This window comes from Danio aesculapii, chromosome 9 (genome assembly GCF_903798145.1).
Source record: "Danio aesculapii chromosome 9, fDanAes4.1, whole genome shotgun sequence".
Taxonomy (NCBI): domain Eukaryota; kingdom Metazoa; phylum Chordata; class Actinopteri; order Cypriniformes; family Danionidae; genus Danio; species Danio aesculapii.
This window is the reverse complement of record NC_079443.1, coordinates 4407189-4427533: the sequence shown is the minus strand read 5'-3', so window position 1 is coordinate 4427533 and position 20345 is coordinate 4407189. Positions and strand designations below refer to the sequence as shown.

The window sequence follows — 20345 nt, the reverse complement described above, 5'->3', positions numbered from 1 at the left end:
TCCACCAACTGGGCAGATTGAATGCGAGAGTTCGGGAAAGTGATTTCTTCCCTCTTAGGGATGGAACCACGAGGCGACGTTCATTCACAGAACGCAAGTTTCTGGAGGGCACATAAATCTGCAGAAGTGAGAGCAGATAAGAAGGAGCAAAGCCAGAGGTCGCTTTGTAAGCAAACATCAGAGCTTTGAATTTGATGCGAGCAGCAACTGGCAGCCAGTGCAAACGGGTGAGTAGCGGAGTGACACATGCTCTTTTGGGTTCATCAAAGACCACTTGTGCTGCTGCGTTCTGAAGCAGCTGAAGAGGTTTGATAGAATAAGCTGGAAGCCCGGCTAGTAGAGAGTTGCAATAGTCCAGTTTGGAGAGAACAAGAGCTTGAACAATGAGTTGAGCTGTATGTTCAGATAGGAAGGGTCGGACCTTTCTGATGTTATAGAGTGCGAATCTGCAAGATCGAGCAGTTCTAGAAATGTGGTCAGAGAAGTTTAGTTGGTCATCAATCGTTACTCCAAGGCTTTTTACCATTTTGGATGCAGTAATGGTTGCCCCATCCATCTGGATTGAAAAGTTATGGTGTAGAGTTGGGTCAATTTAACTCTCCATCAATTGTTCATTGGGTTTAGAATATGGGGATCGCAAGAAGTGGAGAAAATTGCTTTTTGTAACATTGTTTTTGCTCTGTAAATACATGTAATGACAAAAAAATCCAGACAACTAATATTGTTTTTAAGTTACTAATGTTTGTGACTAATATTTTTAGTCAGTTTGATGTAAGTTGAGATGACTAGAAAAGTTCAAAACAAAAATACACAAATCCAATTCGTAAATTCAAAACACAATTCATAAATACTTGTACTAGACAAAGATTAGTCACATCCAAAGCAAAAGTGTGTTTTTACATAAGATATGTGTGTGAGTGTTTTATATATCTATTATATGTAATATCTATATACCTATATACATATCTATGTACATAGATAGATATATATATATATATATATATATATATATATATATATATATATATATATATATATATATATATATATATATATATATATATGTATATATATATGTATATATATATATATATATATATATATATATATATATATATATATATATATATATATATGTATGTATATATATATATATATATATATATATATATATATATATATATATATATATATATATATATATATATATATGTATATATATATATATATATATATATATATATATATATATATATATATATATATATATATATATATATGTATATATATATATATATATATATATATATATATATATATATATATATATGTGTATATATATGTATATATATATATATATATATATATATATATGTATATATATATATATATATATGTATATATATGTATATATATATATATATGTATATATATATATATATATATATGTATATAGATATAGATATATATATATAGATATAGATAGATAGATAGATATATATATATATATATATATATATATATATATATATATATATATATATATATATATATATATATATATATATATATATATATATATATATATATATAATATATATATATATATAATATATATATATATATATATATATAATATATAAAGAATACACATACATATTTTAAGTCACAACAAACTTTTGTAATGGATGTGATTAATCGTTATGAATTTTTCCTTAGTACTAATAAATACACAAACCCAACCCACATTTATGAATTGTATTATTGTATTATTTTTGAGACTGATCTGGTTTCATAAATTTTTGCTCGGCACTAATAAATACACAAATTCAATCCACTGTGTTTCGTGTGCATTTATGAATTGTATTTTGAGTTTCCAAATTGGATTTTGTAAACGTGAACTGCGCTGTTCATGCATGACTTTTATTTTGAAAATGAATAATTTTTGACACTGATCTGGCTCCATATTGTGAGTGGAATAAAGTTATTTCTGTATAAAACGTTACAAAAAAAATCATACTGATCCAAAACTTTTTATTCAGCCTTCATTTCTTAGTCTCATCATGTCCAGTTCACTGGAGCTCTCTAACAGCTCTTTAAATTTGCCCATTTAGTCTACTGGTTTTAACAACAGTGTTTTAATTGCTTTATTTATCAAGTGTCTTTTCTTGCCACTGTGCTGTGATAAAATTAACTTCCTGTTTTATGTACAGTTCCTTGGCTTTGATTTGTCCAATTGGTGACTGTAAAATTACCTCAAGATTGCAAATTTCACAGTATTGGTAGCAGTGTGACCCTGTCGACCTGGAAAATCTGTATTTTCAGAGATTTGATGAGCTAACATGCTGCTGATCTGGTGTGTTTTTAATTTGTATTGCTGATTATTTAGTATGGTGGTCTTTTGGGGGCAGCAAGCACAGCTGTGACGTGTGTCACAGTGTTTGACTTTGACATGGAACTTCATTATACAGTAGTAGGCAGATGGCAAGTGCTGTAAATGTTAGGACGGCAGCTAATTAGCTTGTGATTGCCATTTGTAAAGAGTCATTTCCATTTCCGTGTGTGTGTGTGTGTGTGTCTGTGTTTCAGTGTTGGGCCACCGCTGTCGTAGTGACATGCCAAAGCGATTGCCCACCACAGATGAAGAACACATCTACCCTGAGGACACATGTGGAGCCACACATGATGTCAGGCTGTCTCTTATGCAACGCTATTTTAAAGATGTATGTATACACACTTCAGTATTTTACATGAGTCAATTCAACATTCAGTGTGTACCAAATTAAACTGTGCTATTGTAAACGCAATGGTGACATTGTTTGAGCTGTTTGATGTGGCTCTATGTATCCAAGTATTGTTATCGCGATATATCGAAGAATCATTATCGCAATAATAGTATATGCAATATCTATACGCAGAGAAGTGCAATAATTGAAGTTAATTTAATGTGGCGTGATGTGTTTGTGGAATACATATTGTTTATCCAAATCCGACCAATCAGACGAGGCCTTTATTATCTTTATCCCAAGGTTATTATAGTTAATGAAAACGAACGAAAAAATGAAAACTAGAATTGAAAAACATTTTCGTTAACTGAAATAAAAATAAAAAACAATATTGCAAAACTAACTGAAACGAACTAAAATTATAGCAGAAACATCCTTCGTTTTCATCGTAAATGTATTTAATACATACTGTAAGCCTTTTTGAAGTAAATCTGTTTACTTCATGCTGCCAGGTGTTTGACCCGTTCAGCACCTCAGAGTCTTTAATCCGGATGCCACTGGCCAGATCAAGCTGGTTCTCCTCCAATCAGTCCTCGCTGTTGCTCCCGCAACAAAATGGCTGGACGTGACAGCAGCACGGTGACAGCATTAAATACGACCCGAGCAGACACTTAAAAGTTTTAATATAACACATTTGTGCCCGATAATGGGTTTTATATCTATATTAGTGATCGCAATGGTGAACGAATCGTTCTTTTTAACTTTTCAATCTTTTTGAACGGATCTTTTAAGTGAACCGGTTGAACTAATTCACAAAAATCAAGCTGAATCCTCCTGAAAACTCCCTCTGACTCAAAATAAACCAATAAATACTGAGTTATTCAGTTATTAGAACAGTACACTGAGATCAGATTCGAGAAGAGGTGAACTGATAATACTGCGCATGGGTGATTGAATGAACCGAACACACAGTTCATGACAGCTTACTGTGACTGAACTGAACTTGAACAACTGCAGCGCGCGTAACCTGAAGGCTTAAATGAAAAGATCTGGCGATGCGTACGTTTATTTTATAACAAAGTCGTAATGGCCTTTAAATAAGTGAATCATGCTTCAGTTGGGTTACAAAATTTAGCTGTAGGAAACGTTTTAGATCATGGTGATGTTTTAAATGACTGAAATTTTGATTGCTGACTACATATTTTTGGTCTGTTGAGTGCAAACAAGGGAAGATTCTCACAAATGATACAGTTCGCCTTAAATATCCGAACTTGCCATCACTACTGTGCATTTAACCTCAGAAGCAGCCTTTTCACTTAAGGCTGCTATCTTGTGGGCTGTTGAATTTGAGGATGGGTAAATGATAGTGGTGGAGATTTTATTATACAATATTTATTCTGATGATTTTGAACATTGCACCTAACAAATATCCTAATTTACAAAAAAAAAAAAAAAAACAACAACTAAAACTAACGCTGAAACTGATATAAACTAAAACTAAGAAATAAAAATATAAAAACTAGAAAATCTACCTTTAAACGCTAATTCAAATTAACTGAATTTGAAAACAAAAAGTCAAAACGAAATAAAATCTAAAGCTAATGAAAAATCCAAAACTATTATAACCTTTCTTCATCCCTGCCTCTCCAGTAGGATTTTCGTAAATTTTTTTCTATCGAAGGTTTTTAGTCATTAGTGTTTTTACATTTATTTAAATGTTTATTTTGTAGTATTAACATTTACATGAACAAATACATTTTTAATTGCTGACACAATAGCATTTTTAAGTTATATTGTAAGAAATATCGTTATCGCAACACTCAACAAAAATATCACATATTTTCCGAGTATCGTAAAGGCCCAAACCTTACATTACAACCTGACTTTGTCTTTATAACAACTTGTCATAAATCTGTCATAAACATGATTGTCATGAGGCCATTATAATTGTCATTTTTTTAAATCTTTTTTTTTCAGTGGAACAAACTGAATTTGTCATTCAAATTCCCATTAAAAGTGTCAATAATTTTATAACAATGTCAATTTTTTTTATCACATTTTAATTACAAATTCAATAATCTGTACCACTGTAGTTGATGTAAAGTAAAATATTAAGGGATGTTGTTATAAAATACATGAAAATTATAATGGCCACATGACTGTTATGTTTATGACAGATTTATGACAACTTATGGTCATGTCAAGTTGTCATGAAGACAAAGACAGGATGTGTTGTTTGATTGTGAAGTTGTTATAACGAAAACATTTCAAGCTATGACATCTTTGCATTGAAAATGACATAACTGATCTAATGACATCATAATGTGTTATGACATGATTATGAAGGTTTAATGACAGTCTTATGAACACCCCTTAAAGTAAAGTGTTGCCGATTTACATATACTTTTGTAATTATTGTTTAACAGCAATCCTGGAGAGAAATTGAACAGGAACAGACCAGCAATCCTGTCTGAAATAGAAAAAAAAGAACGAGCACACATTAAAGGCCAATCCAAACTGTTGACTTGTGTTGACCAACCTCTGACTAGAATTGGCCACATATGAAAATATTGCATCTGCTTCCTTTCATTGCATCAGACAAGACAAAACTGCGTTAAATCTCATACTACTTATACTATAGTATGTCAAAATCAACATGCAAGTCGAGAATTATGTCAATTCATTGAAATTGCAAAAAAAACTTTTGCTGATATTTCTATTTATAAAAAAGTCTTCCACATTTTGACATTTTTCCTGCAGCACTGTTATCACAGTTTCATCTTGTAAGATTTGTTTAGCATTATATCAGAAGATGTTGTTAAATCTTTTAGTAGCACATGGGTGATGTTAAAGAAATGTTTTCTTTTTTTAATTTCCCCAGAGTTCCTGTCTGCAGTCTGTGTCTATTGGCTGGGACGGAGGGGTGTATGTGCAGACGTGTGGCCACACTCTGCATATAGACTGTCACAAGTCCTACATGGAGTCCTTACGGGTGAGAGTCACTCAGCTCTTCATAACTGATCACTACACTAGAGGTGCCCAAATTAATAGGTTCCCACACTTCTCAAAAGTACTTGGATTTCAGGTTTCAAGGCCTGGAAAGTATGTAAAAACAAACATTAGGTTATTAATAGTGCTTGAATTAAATTTGAAATTAAATTTATGATTCCTTGCTTTTGGACTTCTTACTGGTAACAGTATGGGTGATCCTTTTCTTCTTTGGTCGAAGAGCACAAGGCGTTCATTTCTCTCAAATAATGCCTGAAATAATGATTCATCTAACCACAGTGTATGTTTTCACTGTGTGATGGTCCATCCCAGATGCCTGCGAGACCAGAGAAGTCGACGGCGCTTCTGGACACCGTTAACATAGGGCTTCCATTTGGCGCATTACTGTTTTCTCTGCCATTTGTGTATATAACTATAAATTTACCTGTACGAGTAAAGGCTGGGTTATACTTCTGCGTTGAGTGATCTGCATGACCCATGGCGCCTGCCTTGCGGGTACATTTTAAGTGTGCATTTATACGTCTGCCTGCTGTTTGTGTTGCTCTGCAATAACACTTCCGAAACGCTAGCTAGCAGTAGGATTTTATGTTCCCCTGTGTCGAGTTTCTTTGCGAGTGTTTTGTTTTTTCCAAACACTACAAGTAGCTAAAACTCGCTCATTCAGAGGCAGGAACCAGTGGATCATCTTTAATCATAAGGTAAACACAAAACAAAAATTTCCATCCGGAGCTCCTTCACAGGACTCCACACTTACTAGCACCGCTTACATTAGTCACACCTCTACCAAGCTGACTAATCACAAAACTTGCGAGACTCATCGTTGCGACATGTAGTTTGAGATGTGCACGATGTGCACGTGAGCAACGGCATCAGCCATGGCAAGGGGTCTGTGAGCGTGTGACGGCTGTGCCGGAGCGTATGTTCGCACTTGATGCAGAAGTATAAATCAGCCTTAATTCTTAATTTAAAAATCTTAAATCCTTATCTTGTGCAGGAGCAAATAATGCACGTTTAATCAATATTTCACAAACCGCATTTGATCATTACTAGTATTGAATTTAACAAATTCGGTTAAAATTCTTTGATCATGACTAATTTAAAACTCAATTTTTAATGTAATGTCGAATTTTTTATTATTTTATTTATTTTTTTTTTTAAAAAACAACACATTCAAAATCTTTACTTGCACATTTTAATGTAAATATTAAGTGTAAGTGAAATGTTAAGTACAGTAAGGACTTTCATGACACTACATATGCTGTGGTATAATTAACAAAGGTGCTTAATTTAAAATTAATATTGCTTAATATTAATACTGCCTCTGAATTGATATGATAATTGCAATCGAACCAAACTGTGAGTTCAGTGTAGGTTCACATCCATCCCTACACTACACAAGCTGTTCGACGCTTTAATGAGGAAACATTACTACAGCTAGTAAATGCAGTGCAGTGTTCCCACTCTCAAAGAAGCATTGAGACCCCTCTTAATATCATTTAGACCCGTCTTAATGGATTTAACCCAACTGAAGAATTATCCTGGAATGATTCCTCTAGTTGTCTAAAATAAAGTGGCTTCTGATCTGGAGTCTGTCAGGGCTGCAGTTTGACTCTCCTGTCACCATTCCCACGCTCTGTCAGTAGGATTCCAAATGTCTATTCATCATTTATTAATGGGTCCCTCGGCACCTGAGCCTTCTGAACCACATATTCTAGCTTTGGGGAAAAAAAAACTGCAGACATTGACTAATGGTCAATGGTGGAGCTGCTCTTTAGTGGATCAGACTTCAAATGTGACATTTATATTAAACTGAACTGAATTAAAGTCAACTTTATTGTCAGAACACTACATGTATGGACATAAAGTGGAACGAAATGTCGTGTATTCGCGCAACATAAACATAAACATAATCATAAATATAAACACAACGCTGGACGTAAGAGCCATTTTAAATCTATACACAACTAACATACTGGAGCGGTAATCTAATTATACTAACTATACATATACAATACAGTATATACCTAACTATACACATAACCGAAGACAGACTATACAAGTACTTGAACATAATACAGAACAATATTACGCAAGATGTTGTGCAAAAGAGCTATTTAAGGATAAAAAAGCAAGTAGTGAATTAAAGTTTAACTAGAACTACACCACCAATCTACCATTCTACACTCCGGCCTGCTTGATTTGCTTGAATGTTTCACAATCTAAAATATTACAGCTTTTAATTCTCTATGTAAAGCTGCTTTTACACTATCTACACTATAAAAACGGCTATAGCAGGAATGTCAAACTTTAGGCATGCAGGCCAAATCCTGTTCACCATATCATTTTATGTGTCCCTAGAGGGCATATGTTTCACACCATATGCAAGTTTAAGTATTCATGTGAGTAGATTACATACAGTCAATGCTAAGTAGGTGGCAAATGAGCAGAATTAGCTTCAAGTCTTCTGCTAATTCAAGTTCAATCACATTGAAGTGCCGAATTTGCTTCAATCCCATCTGCAGGTGTTTTCAACTTGAGTGGAAAATTAGCATTAGACGAAAAACATTCTCTGAGTAGTTTAGAGCAAGTGACGACGCATGCTTCGTGTTTGGTGTGAACACAGCATTCGAATAGAAATTCATGCTACTTTATATTGTATATTGACTATAAACTACATTCGTTTTTTCGATCCTGCTCATGTTAAAATCACATTTATGCAAATACATGCTATTGTTTGTTAGTTTAATACAGTTATAATTAAATTATAGAGAATTATTTAGCAGTATGTTAAGGAGTGGTAACATTTGTATGGTCTTAAGGTCTTTGCATGCTGAAGTTCGAAATTTCTGCATGTTTTTTTTTCCGTATTCTAATCTTGCACAATGAGTTCGATGCGTATTAGTGAGTTCGTTTTTCCAACGGCATTTTTGATTTTGCCTTTCGCTTGTATGGCGCCCCTGAATTTTCAAAACACGAAGACCGACTTGAATTGTTTTGAATTGTTGAATTGTTAACAGACGAAAGTTTCGGAGACAATGTGTCTATATGATTGACACACAACGTGAGGTCAAACGAATTTTTTAGTGTGCGAAAAATTTGGATAAATTTCATCATAACCGGCCCTTTGAATGAAGTGGCGCTTGGTGAAAATGACTTTGACACCCCTGTGCTATAGCAGTAAAGGTGAATTGAAGTAAGAGTCTTTTATAAACACAAATTTTTGATTTACTTTAACTATACAAGTTAACCTTAAGTTGGACTATACAAGTACTTTTACATAATACAGAACAATATTGTGCAAGATGTTGTGCAAAAGAGCTATTTAAGGTTGAAAAAGCATGTAGTGGATTAAACTGAACTGTATTAGTTTGGTGTTTTGCTGCACATGCCTGTATGTTCAGCAGTACTTTGCTTGAAATGGAAAATGTCTTTTTCTAGATGAGATCCTGAGCTATTAATTCAGACTCTGATCTTCGAGATCATTAGCGGTTCATCCACCACTTTTTTTTTAATGAACTGATCCTTTCAGAAGAGAGTTGTGCTTGTGCTATAGAGGTGGTCTGACATCATCAGCTTAATAAACTGCAACATGAGCAGACATTGACGTTCGGAGGAGTAGAGGGGGGTTGTAGAAACCTGTTCTTTTAATCAGCCTCAGGCTACTTACCCACAGACTCCCTTAAGACTATGATTAATGCTACTCGCAAAACACCCATGCTGCATTGCAACCAGTGCTCATTTTTAATCATTGCAACCATGTTAAACGTAGGCTGCGTCCGAAATTCTTCCATACTATGTAATACACTAAAAACGGTATGCGAGCAGAGTAGTATGTCCGAATTTATAGAATCCGAAGAACAGTATGGGAGAAGTACCCAGATGACCTACTACTTCCGGAGAGATTATGAAGTGCGCATCGAATGGTCGCTATGCTATCCCATCATGCATCACGAGAGAATTCATGAATGGGAGTGAGTTTCATTCATACTGTATAGAATGTATTTTTCTAACGGTCGAGTAGTACGTTTAAATTCAAATGCAGTACCTACTGTGTAGTAGGCGATTTTTAGACGCAGCCGTAGTCTTTCAGCTAAAAGGAACTTAAGTGTTTAGTCATACTATATGTTTTAGTCTTGTAAATTGTTTGATTTGGTCTAGTTTTAGTTCTTATTTCCTTTTGTGCTGCGTCATGTATTGGGGTGGGGAAATGTCCACACACTAACAGCTCTGTTTGCAACTCGATCATCAGCATTCATTCTCAAACAATTTACAACAATGACGCAGCAATATCCTTAAAGATCTGTTTGCACGTTTGAAATAACTACAGTAGATAGTGAAACCAATTTGTTATCTTTATTGTATAAAAAAATTGGTTTTGGTTGTATTCATGAGTATCCACAAATAAGACATAATGTCACTAGAGGTTTCTCATGTCAAAATATGTTATAAAAGCAATTAAATTAAGATCGATTGCAGCACATATATTACCACTCAGAGGTCTGCTGGGTTGGAAATTAAAAATGGATTCTTGAATAGGATACTTGGATTAAGAATCATATGCTTGTGACAAAATATACATTTCCACTCCTCATATCAATTCCTGTGCGCATATTTTTTTTTCCTCTTGGTAATCTACCAGGAACTTTCTTTGTCTTTGTACAATAATCTTTCATCAATTCCCGATCCTTTGTGGAATGTTTTAAATCAAAAGACCCATAATTTTTTTTTTTAATTTGATTAACAAAAGCGTATATAAATGTTAAAACTGTAAAATTTAGTAAAGTGTGTGTGCCTAATAGATTGGGAGGGAAAATAATTATCTATAATTTCATTCTTAATGCATATAATAGCCTATTCATAAAGCGTGTTAAATGATTTAGTACTTTTAAAATGATTTGTTTTCTATAAATGATAACAATTGCGTCAGTTTTCAGTTGAAAAAGATCAGAGAAAGCTAATCTTCTCTAACAGACCCTTCCTCACCAGAGAAGTGGTTGAGAGTGGTCTAAAACGGACAAAAGAAATACTGCATTTAAATGACAGGTGTGAAAAGTAACCTGTCCCTTAATACCTGTGTGAACCGGTCTAAATGTTCAATCAATAAGTGGCATGGAAATTGTAATCTGAATTGGTAAAATTCTATCGAGATTCAATCCTAGAGTTCTGTAAAGCGGTGGTCACACTGCACTTTTCATCCCATAGACTCACATTCATACGCTAGCAAATGCGACAAACCGGAAACGCAAGCTCCTTTGACAAGTTTTGCAGTTCACTGCATTGGAAAGTTCAAGCTTGGTGAACTCTGACCTGCGAAATCGCATCACATGGCTGTGTGAGACCAATCGAAGATCAAACATGACCTCTCTGTACAGTAAAATATGGACCTGTCGCTCGCTTTTTTTTAATGTCCAATCATCCTGTTTAATCCTGCCTCTTTTCGCAGCGCCGTATGAAACTCTAGTGTGACCGCGGCATGAGAACAGAATAAACTACAGTATTGAGCAGCCTTTATGGATTATAAATAGTCAGTGAGACTGTAGCCAATCATGTTATAAACGATACTGTTACTTGTTTTTGAGAACTAGTCAGCCATTAACTTCATTAAATCAACCATAACTGAACCTCTGTTGTATTTGCTTATTTTGCAGAATGATCAGGTTCTTCAGGGGATTTCTGTGGATAAAGGCGAGTTCACCTGTCCGCTTTGTCGTCAGTTTGCCAACAGCGTTTTACCTTGTCGTCCTGGACGAGGGATGGAGACCGGAGCCTGGCACGCACCCAGTACCAAGAGCATGTCTACACTGGTGAAGGAAGTAGAAGACCTCCAGGAGCAGCTGGGCATTTTCCCTGTAAGAGCCAGCGTAAAGCAAAGAGATCAAATTCTGGTATTTATTAGAGTGCTCCGCATCCCCTCTTTTCTGTTCTGTCCATCTCATCCCTCCATTCAGAGTAAGAACGTGTGTGACACTGACCTTCATGTGAACTTTCATGCCCCATCTAACATTGCTGTGTTTTAACTTCTCATAGCGCAAAGGCTCAAGCTGATGCCATAAATGCATGTCAAACATTAGTGAGGCACGGAATTTTCTGTCACTGAAAATTTTTGAGAATAGCCAAAAATAAGTGTATGAGCAAATATGTGTCCTTTCTCCAGTGTTCAGCGTGCTGGTTTTACTCTCCCTCAAGCGGTAGACACTGTGCTGTGAGAAGCGGCTTTCACACTGGACACACAAAGCACTGCGCTATGAAACCCATTCATTTAAATGGCTTGTGCTGGGCAGTTTGTTGTGCTTTGGAGCGCACAGTTAACAAGCTTGTGCATGCCACATTCAGAATTTGGAAAAGCTCAATATTAAGGACTCACTGAAATTTTTGTATGTGCGTTTTTTTCATATTCATATCCAAAAAATTCATCACGTATACAAACCTTGCACATATTGAGTCCAATGCGTATTAATCCATTCTGAAGGAACACAAAACATTAAGTCAATTGAAGCAGTGATGCTTTGTTCTCCTCTCTCTTCTCCAAAGTAGAAAAACAAAGAGGAATATGCTACATATTGTTTTCATCCAATGCTAAATAGAGAGGAAGGAGATTATCCCCAAATGGTTTATTTCAGGAAATCAATGGAATTTTGATACATTGCTTGTGAGACTTCTCACATTTATATACGTAAACCAATAGACTGATTTCACGCGGCCGCCATTTTTAAAAGCGAAATCGAGGCTGCGGTGGGAAGAAACCCGGAAGTATCGTTGGGAGTTACATTGGAACGTTGTGTAGCTTGCTGTATATCTTATCAGCGAAGAGAAAGTGACACAAATTTATAATTTCACTGCCTTCCGAGTGACCCGAAGGTCCGTACTGAATGAATGGTGAAAATAAAAAGGGATATCAGAGCTCATTTTCAGCTAAGTTAAGGGAAACGGCACTAGTTAGCTAACGTTTTCTTTCCCAAACACACGTTTTAGATGCCATTTATCAAACGCGAGTTAATGAACTTATTGTTTCACTATATTAGACTGGTCACGATACTGAATTAAAAGAAAAACCATCAATTTCCCGCTAACATTTAAGGCACTGTTGATGGCTTTCTTAAAACAGCGCTGATTTGCCATTGTGTTCACGTGATCAACAGAATAGCTTGTGATTGGCCGAGAAGGTCATCAGTTCACCCTCCGCTGTTTACCGAGTACAAACACAGACGAGCCGAGCGATCTGCTTGATGACTCGACTGATCTTCATGGCTGCTTCGCGCTCGCATCTCCGTGTATCTGTGTTTGCACTGGGTGAAGGGCAGTAAACTGAGTGCAAACACAGATACAAGGAGACTGGAACGCGAAGCAGCCGTGAAGATCAGTCGAGTCATCTGCGCTCAGCGGCGCTTCAATGTTAACTCAGCGGGAAATAGATGGTTTTAAAACTTCAGTACCGGGACAACACTATTACAGACAACACGAGGGTGTGCTACAGTGTTTTATCGCTCACTGGGTAACATAGACTGAAGCAGGGAAGCGTCCCCACGGTGTTTACCTGCTGCCATGATCTGAAGCCTAGGAGGACACTTGAGCATATTACTCTTAAAGAGATTGTGATGTTGTTTGATGCTAAATTGCTTTTAATTTTCTAAATTAAACTTACTGAATTATATTAAAGTGATGTTTACACCAGTTCTGCATTTTGAAATCTCGGCAACAGCTGGAGGTGTGTACTCCACAGCATGTTACTGTAATGTGTACAGTCCTTGTCCTATACTTCCGGGTTTCTTCCCACCGCAGCCTCGCTTTGGTTCTTTAAAATGGCGGCCACGTGAAATAAGCGTATTCGGAACAGTGACTGGCAGTACATACAGACATCATAATAGATGGCGGCCGAGTTGAAGTATCAGCACAATGGACCGAAGCGGACCATGAGGCGATTATAATGAGCAGTCTGGACTGCAAATGTAAGGACACATGCTCCAAACAGCAGCAGAGGAGATGTGCGCCAGTCACAGAATCTAGCATAAAGGGATTCTCAACCGTCCGCCACATTCTGTCTTATATTTTACACTGTTTGTCATAAAGTTAGCTATGGCTAAAAGCTCTAAAAGTGACAGCCTTTTGTATTTTTGTATTTGGGTGTCAATACACCTCTCAAAGCACTTTTTCGAATGCGAAAAATGAAAAAAAAAAAAAAAAAAACCCAGTGAGAATGTTTTAATGACGTACGAAAGTTTCGGAGGCGGTGTGTCAGTACGATTCACACAATGTGAGGTCAAATTTATTTTTTAATATGCAAAAATTTACAAAATGTATGTATTCAGCTTACACTATAAGCTATAAACTATAAGATATTCCGCTCATGTGTAATTATACTTTTCTATACGTAAACCGCACATGCTCATCAAGCAAGTGGGATCAATGAACTCGCCAACAGGAAATTTCTATGTATTATACTTGTTCCTGCTCCTTGCAATAGCTCTACTTTGCTGTCAAGGCAACACTGGTAAAATTACATATGGACTGTTCACTGTCAATAAAATGTGTTTGTTTTATTGTCTTGGTTTTTTTTTAAATCAGTGTTTTAGGTTGAGTTTGATTTAAAAAGTCTTTAAAAATTACTTTTGTATTATTTAATAAAATAATAAGCAATTATTATGAAACATTTTCATATTTTGTCCAGTTGCGTCCATAATGTTTGTAATTTATTTTGGTGCATCTCCCCAAACACACATATGCCTTCACAAATCTAAAGTAATTTTCCCTCCTCCCAGATCGAGTCGAACCTGAGTAAAGAGATGGAATCTGTTATAAAGGACATTAAAAACACCACCCAGAAGAAATACACGGATTATGGGAAGAACCCTGGGTCACCTGACAACGACTTCCTGTTCATGTACTCTGTGGCCAGGTGAGTAAGAGCCATTTAATTATATTTTTTACAGGTATGTAAGACTTAAACAATAGATGGATCAGTGTTTCTAACTTTATCTTCAATGTTCTCAATCAACTTCAAGTGTTCATTGTTGTATTATAAATGTTGGTGTCTCTCACATATAGTGACGGTTACCAATGACAATATTATTCACCAAAGGACCACAATGTCATTGTAAAATCTTCTTTAAATTCTACTGTAAAATGTAGACGTTCGGTTTTTAGTCAGACTTACACTGTGCTTTTTCTGATAGGCAGAAGAGTGATACGCAATAGCGTGAAAAACGTTTAATTTTATGATTGGTGAATTCTGAAGCAATCACATGATATTTTGCAAGGCTCTGAAAGTGAGGATTGCGATTGCTTCAGATTTTTCCAGGTCATAAAATTGTGCATTGAAATGATTTTCACATAAACCTCAAATGATCTTCCAACCATTAGAATTTGCAGAGTACGCCCACCTTTAGAGATCTAGGGCTCTATTTTAATGAGCCAAGCGCATAGTCTAAAGAACACGGCAGAGTGTGTCTTAATCCACTTTTGCTATTTTAAGGATGGAAAAATATGGTGTGCATGGACTAACAGGGTTGTTCTTATTCTCTTAATGAGTTCTGGGTGTGTTTTGAGCATAACTTGCATTAAACCAATCAGAGTCTCATCTCCCATTCCCTTTAAGAGTCAGTTGCGTTGTGCCATGGTGCATTTGCTATTTACATGGTGCACTTTGTAAGTACATGAATGTCGTGTATGTAATGGATGCTGGCAGAAACACTTTTTTAAGGGGTTAAGTTTTATATGGCATTGTAAAAGGATTACTAAAACTATTGATGATTTCCTGCAGTGCTGCTCTTGTCCACAGACTTTCACATGTTCTCTCTCTCTCTCCTCCTTTCTCTCTCCCTTTCAGAACAAATCTGGAGCTGGAGTTGGTTCATCGTGGTGGGAATCTATGCAGTGGAGGGGCCAGTGCTGCTGCCAAACGCTCCTGTCTCAGTGAGTATTTATCTTCTTTCTTCGTCTTTCTCTCTTTGCCTTTTTTTATTTTTATTTTTAACTTTAAAATTTGTGTGTAGAAATGAATTGAAAAATATTTTTTAAAAAGAATATCCCTGGTTATTAATGCAGTGTCAGAGAGGTTGTAGTTGTTCAAACACTGCAAATACTCATAACAAAACTGGACCCTGTTGAAGCTAGCAAGCAACCAAACACACACCCACGCACTCACTATCCTTCGAATTAGTCACTGATTTATCAGGGGTTACCACAGTGGAATGATCCGCCAATTACTCTGCATATGTGTTATACAGCTGATGCCCTTCCAGCCACAATCCAGTATTGGGAAACACCCATACACCCTCATTCACAAACTCATACACTAAAGCCAATTTTGTTTACCCAACTTAGAGCCATTGAGAGAAAGAGAGTTGCGACAACGGAGGTCCAAAATGTTCGATTGTCACTTGATTCATGTAGATGCATATAGTTCCAGGAAGTGCTTTGTGGTTCGTTCAAAAAATGTTAGATAAAATTAAACAAACACAATGTTATTTTTAGAAACTTTGTACCTTTCAAAAGTGCAGAACCAGTGCTAACTTCCAGGAACTAGTGAGAGGCATCATGAGCCGCCATTGCAGTTGAAAAATATGTTCCATTTGAGTTAATGGAGTTGTCACAACTCTTATTCTCTATGACTCTGATCCAGTGCACTTATAGCGCATGTCTTTGGACTGTGGGGAAAAACCAGAGCACCCGAAGAAAACCCACACAAACACGGGGTGAACATGCAAACTCAACACAGAAGTCCCTGCTGGCCCAATTGGGACTCGAACCAGTGACCTTCTTGCTGTGAGGCGACAGTGCAAACCACTGATCCCAAACCCACCAAAAACACCACTAAAACCAGGATTAATCACACTCGTGATCTCTTCAATTGTAGTACTAGTCACAAAATAAACATGATTGAATGGTAAGGCCCGATCCCAATTCCACCTCTTAAGCCTCCTTTCAACTACACACAACAAGTGACAGACCGGAAGAGAGTAGTCAGGGAGCTGCTTGGAGTTCTGATCATCTCTGTATGCAGAAAATTGGAATCCGAATTGAGCTGCGGATCTGTTGAAATATTTAAACTCCTGCGACTAGACCGAATGCAACCGGCCAACCGGATGTGGTTTTCCAGTGTTGTCCAAGCAGGTCCGTGTGCGCGAGTTGAGAAATAGGAGTTTATTTGGTTATTTTTTTAATCAGAAAAAGTCTATATAAAAAAAATACATTTCTAATCATAAATGTAAGTAATAAAGTAATAAAAATATTATGTTTTATGTTGTCTCCACATTTCCTTAAAAAATTTTGCGGTCTATGAGTTATAGTATTCATTGATTTATTTAACCATGGTGAACGCACGGAGAATAAGGGCTCTTGCTTTTGCACTCCTTTATTTCGGACACTGCGAGAACAGCTTCTCTCCCATGGTGCGCGTCAGAACTGAAAATTCTGTGCGACTGCCACAAGGGGGCGTATTCCGACAGTAGTGTCCAAATGTCGTGTGCAGTGGAAAGGCGGCTTTAGCCCTTTATCTTACCCCTACCTCTTGATTTGTGTTAACGTGAAAGGATAGGGCTGTCCCGATTCTCTTTTGCTTGGAGGCGTAATGGTAGGGGCAAGGGCCATATAGTCCTTTAAATGGAGTCAGGACCACACAAACAAATGAGTTTGAGAAATTTCCCTGAATGCACCAGCTCTAGCAGCAACATGGCTGCAAAACTGAGCAAGGAGACCAACAAATATAATAATAATAATAATAATAATAATTAAATAAGACATTTTTACTACAAACTAGCATTTCATGTTATACGTTTGTAATAGTCATGAACGGTTCTTTTTAGGATTGCGCTGATTAAACCGTCCACAATCTTTGCCTAGCTTGTGAGTGAAATATAGCTATGACGCAATCCTGACAACCATAAAGTGATTGTCTCTCACACAGATGAGTGGGCTTGACAAACCACCTGTAGAAAACACACTCTTTCGTCTCTCTGACACGTTACCCGACACTTGCACCAGTTTTACTCATTTGCGCCTATTCACTTTCTTACAAAAACAAAAAGCAACTGCATTTATAAAGTGTGCATCACACAGGTGAGTGGGCTTGACAAACCACCTGTAGACATGCTCTTCTGGCTCTCCTTACTCTAGCACCTAATTGACTAGATGTAAATGACTCTGTGTAGTAAATAGTGAAAACACCGCTGGAGATTTACCCTGATTACAGAGCTGCTTTTAAGGCAAAAGTGTGCATGAAAAATGCCTTCGATTAATCACGCCACCCTACTTTTAGCCTTACGCTACTCTCAAGTTACATACAAGTATATTGAATATCTCTCCAGTTTTAGTTCACAAAGACTTATCTTGACATAATAGTTTTTTGTGTCAATTAAAGGTGCTGTATGTAAGATTTTGACTTTTCTAAAGCATAAAAATACCATAATATGTTTGCAGATATTTAGAAAACATGCTAAGTGAACATTCTTGTTTATCTGAAAAACAATGCTGAACTTCTGCTTTGAAAATGTGTGTTACGTACTGGAACGTCTGTCTTTGTTTTGGTCCCTTTAAACTGCCCATTGCCGCTTTAGCCAATTATAGTTCAGCACCCCGGATTGCCTTGGTGGAAAACCACGTATTTCATTCATTCAGTCAGAAAGGCTCTAAAAGTATGTGTCAGCGACTGAAATGCGACCTCCGGTGGGCAGTAACAGCCTGTGAAATGAGATGCAGATTCAGAGTTCCACATTAGGTTATTAATTGGCAAATAATGTAAATATCACAAACGTAAACATTAGGGTAACAGATTACTTGGTAAACCCGTGTCCTAACAACATGCCACGTGACAAGATTTACAGTGGTAAGCAATTTGGCTGTTTGCACCAGACGCAGCACAACAGAATACAGTAAATACAGATATTCAGAATCACAGAGTAGTGCACTCACTGCACTCTAACGAAATGGGAAGGGTTACAATCTAATTAATATCTATTAAACCTCTTTAACATTATTAAATGTATGTACTGGATCTCTGATATGTGTTGGCTTGCATTGAGTCACAGTTCTAAAGTTTTAAATTTTAAAGCGGTTTATTTTCAAGATCTGAGGTGAACTATCTGGTGCTGTTTTGAGTAGTATGGCAGTAAATGTCATGTAAAATGGCATTCAAACTCACATTCTTAGCATTTAACACTGAATAAAGCACATGAGGTGTACCTGAGGTGATCATTGTCAGTTTTCTGTAGTTCAGCTCCAAGAAATAGAAGCCGTTTCTAATATATATATATATATTTTTTTTTTTAATTACAAAACTCTTAGTATAGAAAATATACCTTCTATTGCGTGTCATTGCTTTTAGTTAGAACACGATTTAAATCAGCCTTTAGGCTCGATAGACAGGCTTGTGCCTCTTGCTGTCATCAATCTGGCAACCTGCGCTTGCGTGTGTTTTGAATCAGGAGTGCAATACCTAGTTTAACCAATGGGTGTCAAACTTACGTACTGCACCATTTAGCAAACATAATATTTTGTATGTGTTTGATTTGCTGTATAGCAGTCCTGCTGCTTTTTGGATAAAACAACAGTCTCGAAAGTGAAACCTACTATTCCAGACCTTAATACAGTTTCATAAGCTCCGAATTGAAGTTCACTGTCTGCAGTTCAGTGTTTAAGGACCAAGTAGGTTGATTGCAGGAGCCTTCAGGAAATTCAGCCTTGCTTCTTACCCAACCCTGAACCTTAACCCCTACACCACACCAGCTAAATGAAATTTTCCTGTTGAGGAGCCCTAACTGTCAATGTGACTTGTGTTCTACTATCCATGGTTTAAACAGGAAGTGACTGTTCAAGTAGTTAAAAAAGCCATTCGTTTTAGGATGATGCAGTGCGAGTTACTGTATTTGCATAATGACTACTAGAAAGAAGGACATTATCAGGTTTGCTGTTGTTGGATTTTTGCCATTGAGACCAGTCGGCATACATCCACACACTCATTTATACACACTCATTTTTTTTTTCTTATGAAAAAATCCAAATGCTAAAGCGCAGCTGAAGAGATTTCACAGTCCAGCAGCGCTGCCATTTTCTGAGCTACATTAAACACACGTCCACAGAGAGCGGCACATTTACTCAGTCTCAGTACATTAGTGATCGCATCAGCAGGAGAACAGCAAAATAGAAAAGTATGGACGAAGAAAGAGGATTTGAGCGGTGTTTGGTGGCAGTAGTGGGGGTGGATTGTCTGTGGTTGCATTTGGTTTTGGTTTGAACCAAAGTAAATTTGTCCAATGGTCTAACAGCAAAAAATTAAGAAAAGATAATAATATACTAGTAGCATGAGAGCAAATATTCTTCACTGCTTGACACCTGTTTTCATATCGTGCTATTTGTTTTATATGAAATTATGATTTTTTTTTTTTGTTTCTTTCTTCTTGACATGTTAGACGTTTTCAATAAATAGGGGTGTCGAAACTTAATTTTTTTTAGTGGTTCCAAAATCTGAACGCGTCACTTCACAAGGTTTTCAGTCACATGATCACATTGTCCTTCAATTAATTGATGTTTATTGGTGGAATTACCAATATAGCAAATTAGCATACACTCACTTGTCCAACTGCTCATTAATGCAAATTTCTATGTCCTTCCAGCTGC

At 36.4% G+C, this 20345-nt stretch overlaps 1 protein-coding gene across 2 annotated transcripts in view; it reads left to right on the top strand.

Annotated features, from left to right (window-relative positions):
- Positions 1 to 20345, top strand: part of ubr3 (ubiquitin protein ligase E3 component n-recognin 3) — a 151766-nt gene that overhangs the window by 74641 nt on the left and 56780 nt on the right. The window contains exons 27-31 of one of the 2 annotated variants that reach the window (XR_008838320.1): positions 2590 to 2723; positions 5608 to 5718; positions 11384 to 11620; positions 14492 to 14628; positions 15559 to 15644. Coding sequence is in view for 1 of the 2 variants with exons in the window: in XM_056464685.1 (XP_056320660.1) it covers positions 2590 to 2723; positions 5608 to 5718; positions 11384 to 11584; positions 14492 to 14628; positions 15559 to 15644 (669 nt within the window). In the remaining variant the exon portion in view is untranslated. The remainder of the gene's footprint in view (positions 1 to 2589; positions 2724 to 5607; positions 5719 to 11383; positions 11621 to 14491; positions 14629 to 15558; positions 15645 to 20345) is intronic. The other variant, XM_056464685.1, reaches the window with a different exon arrangement.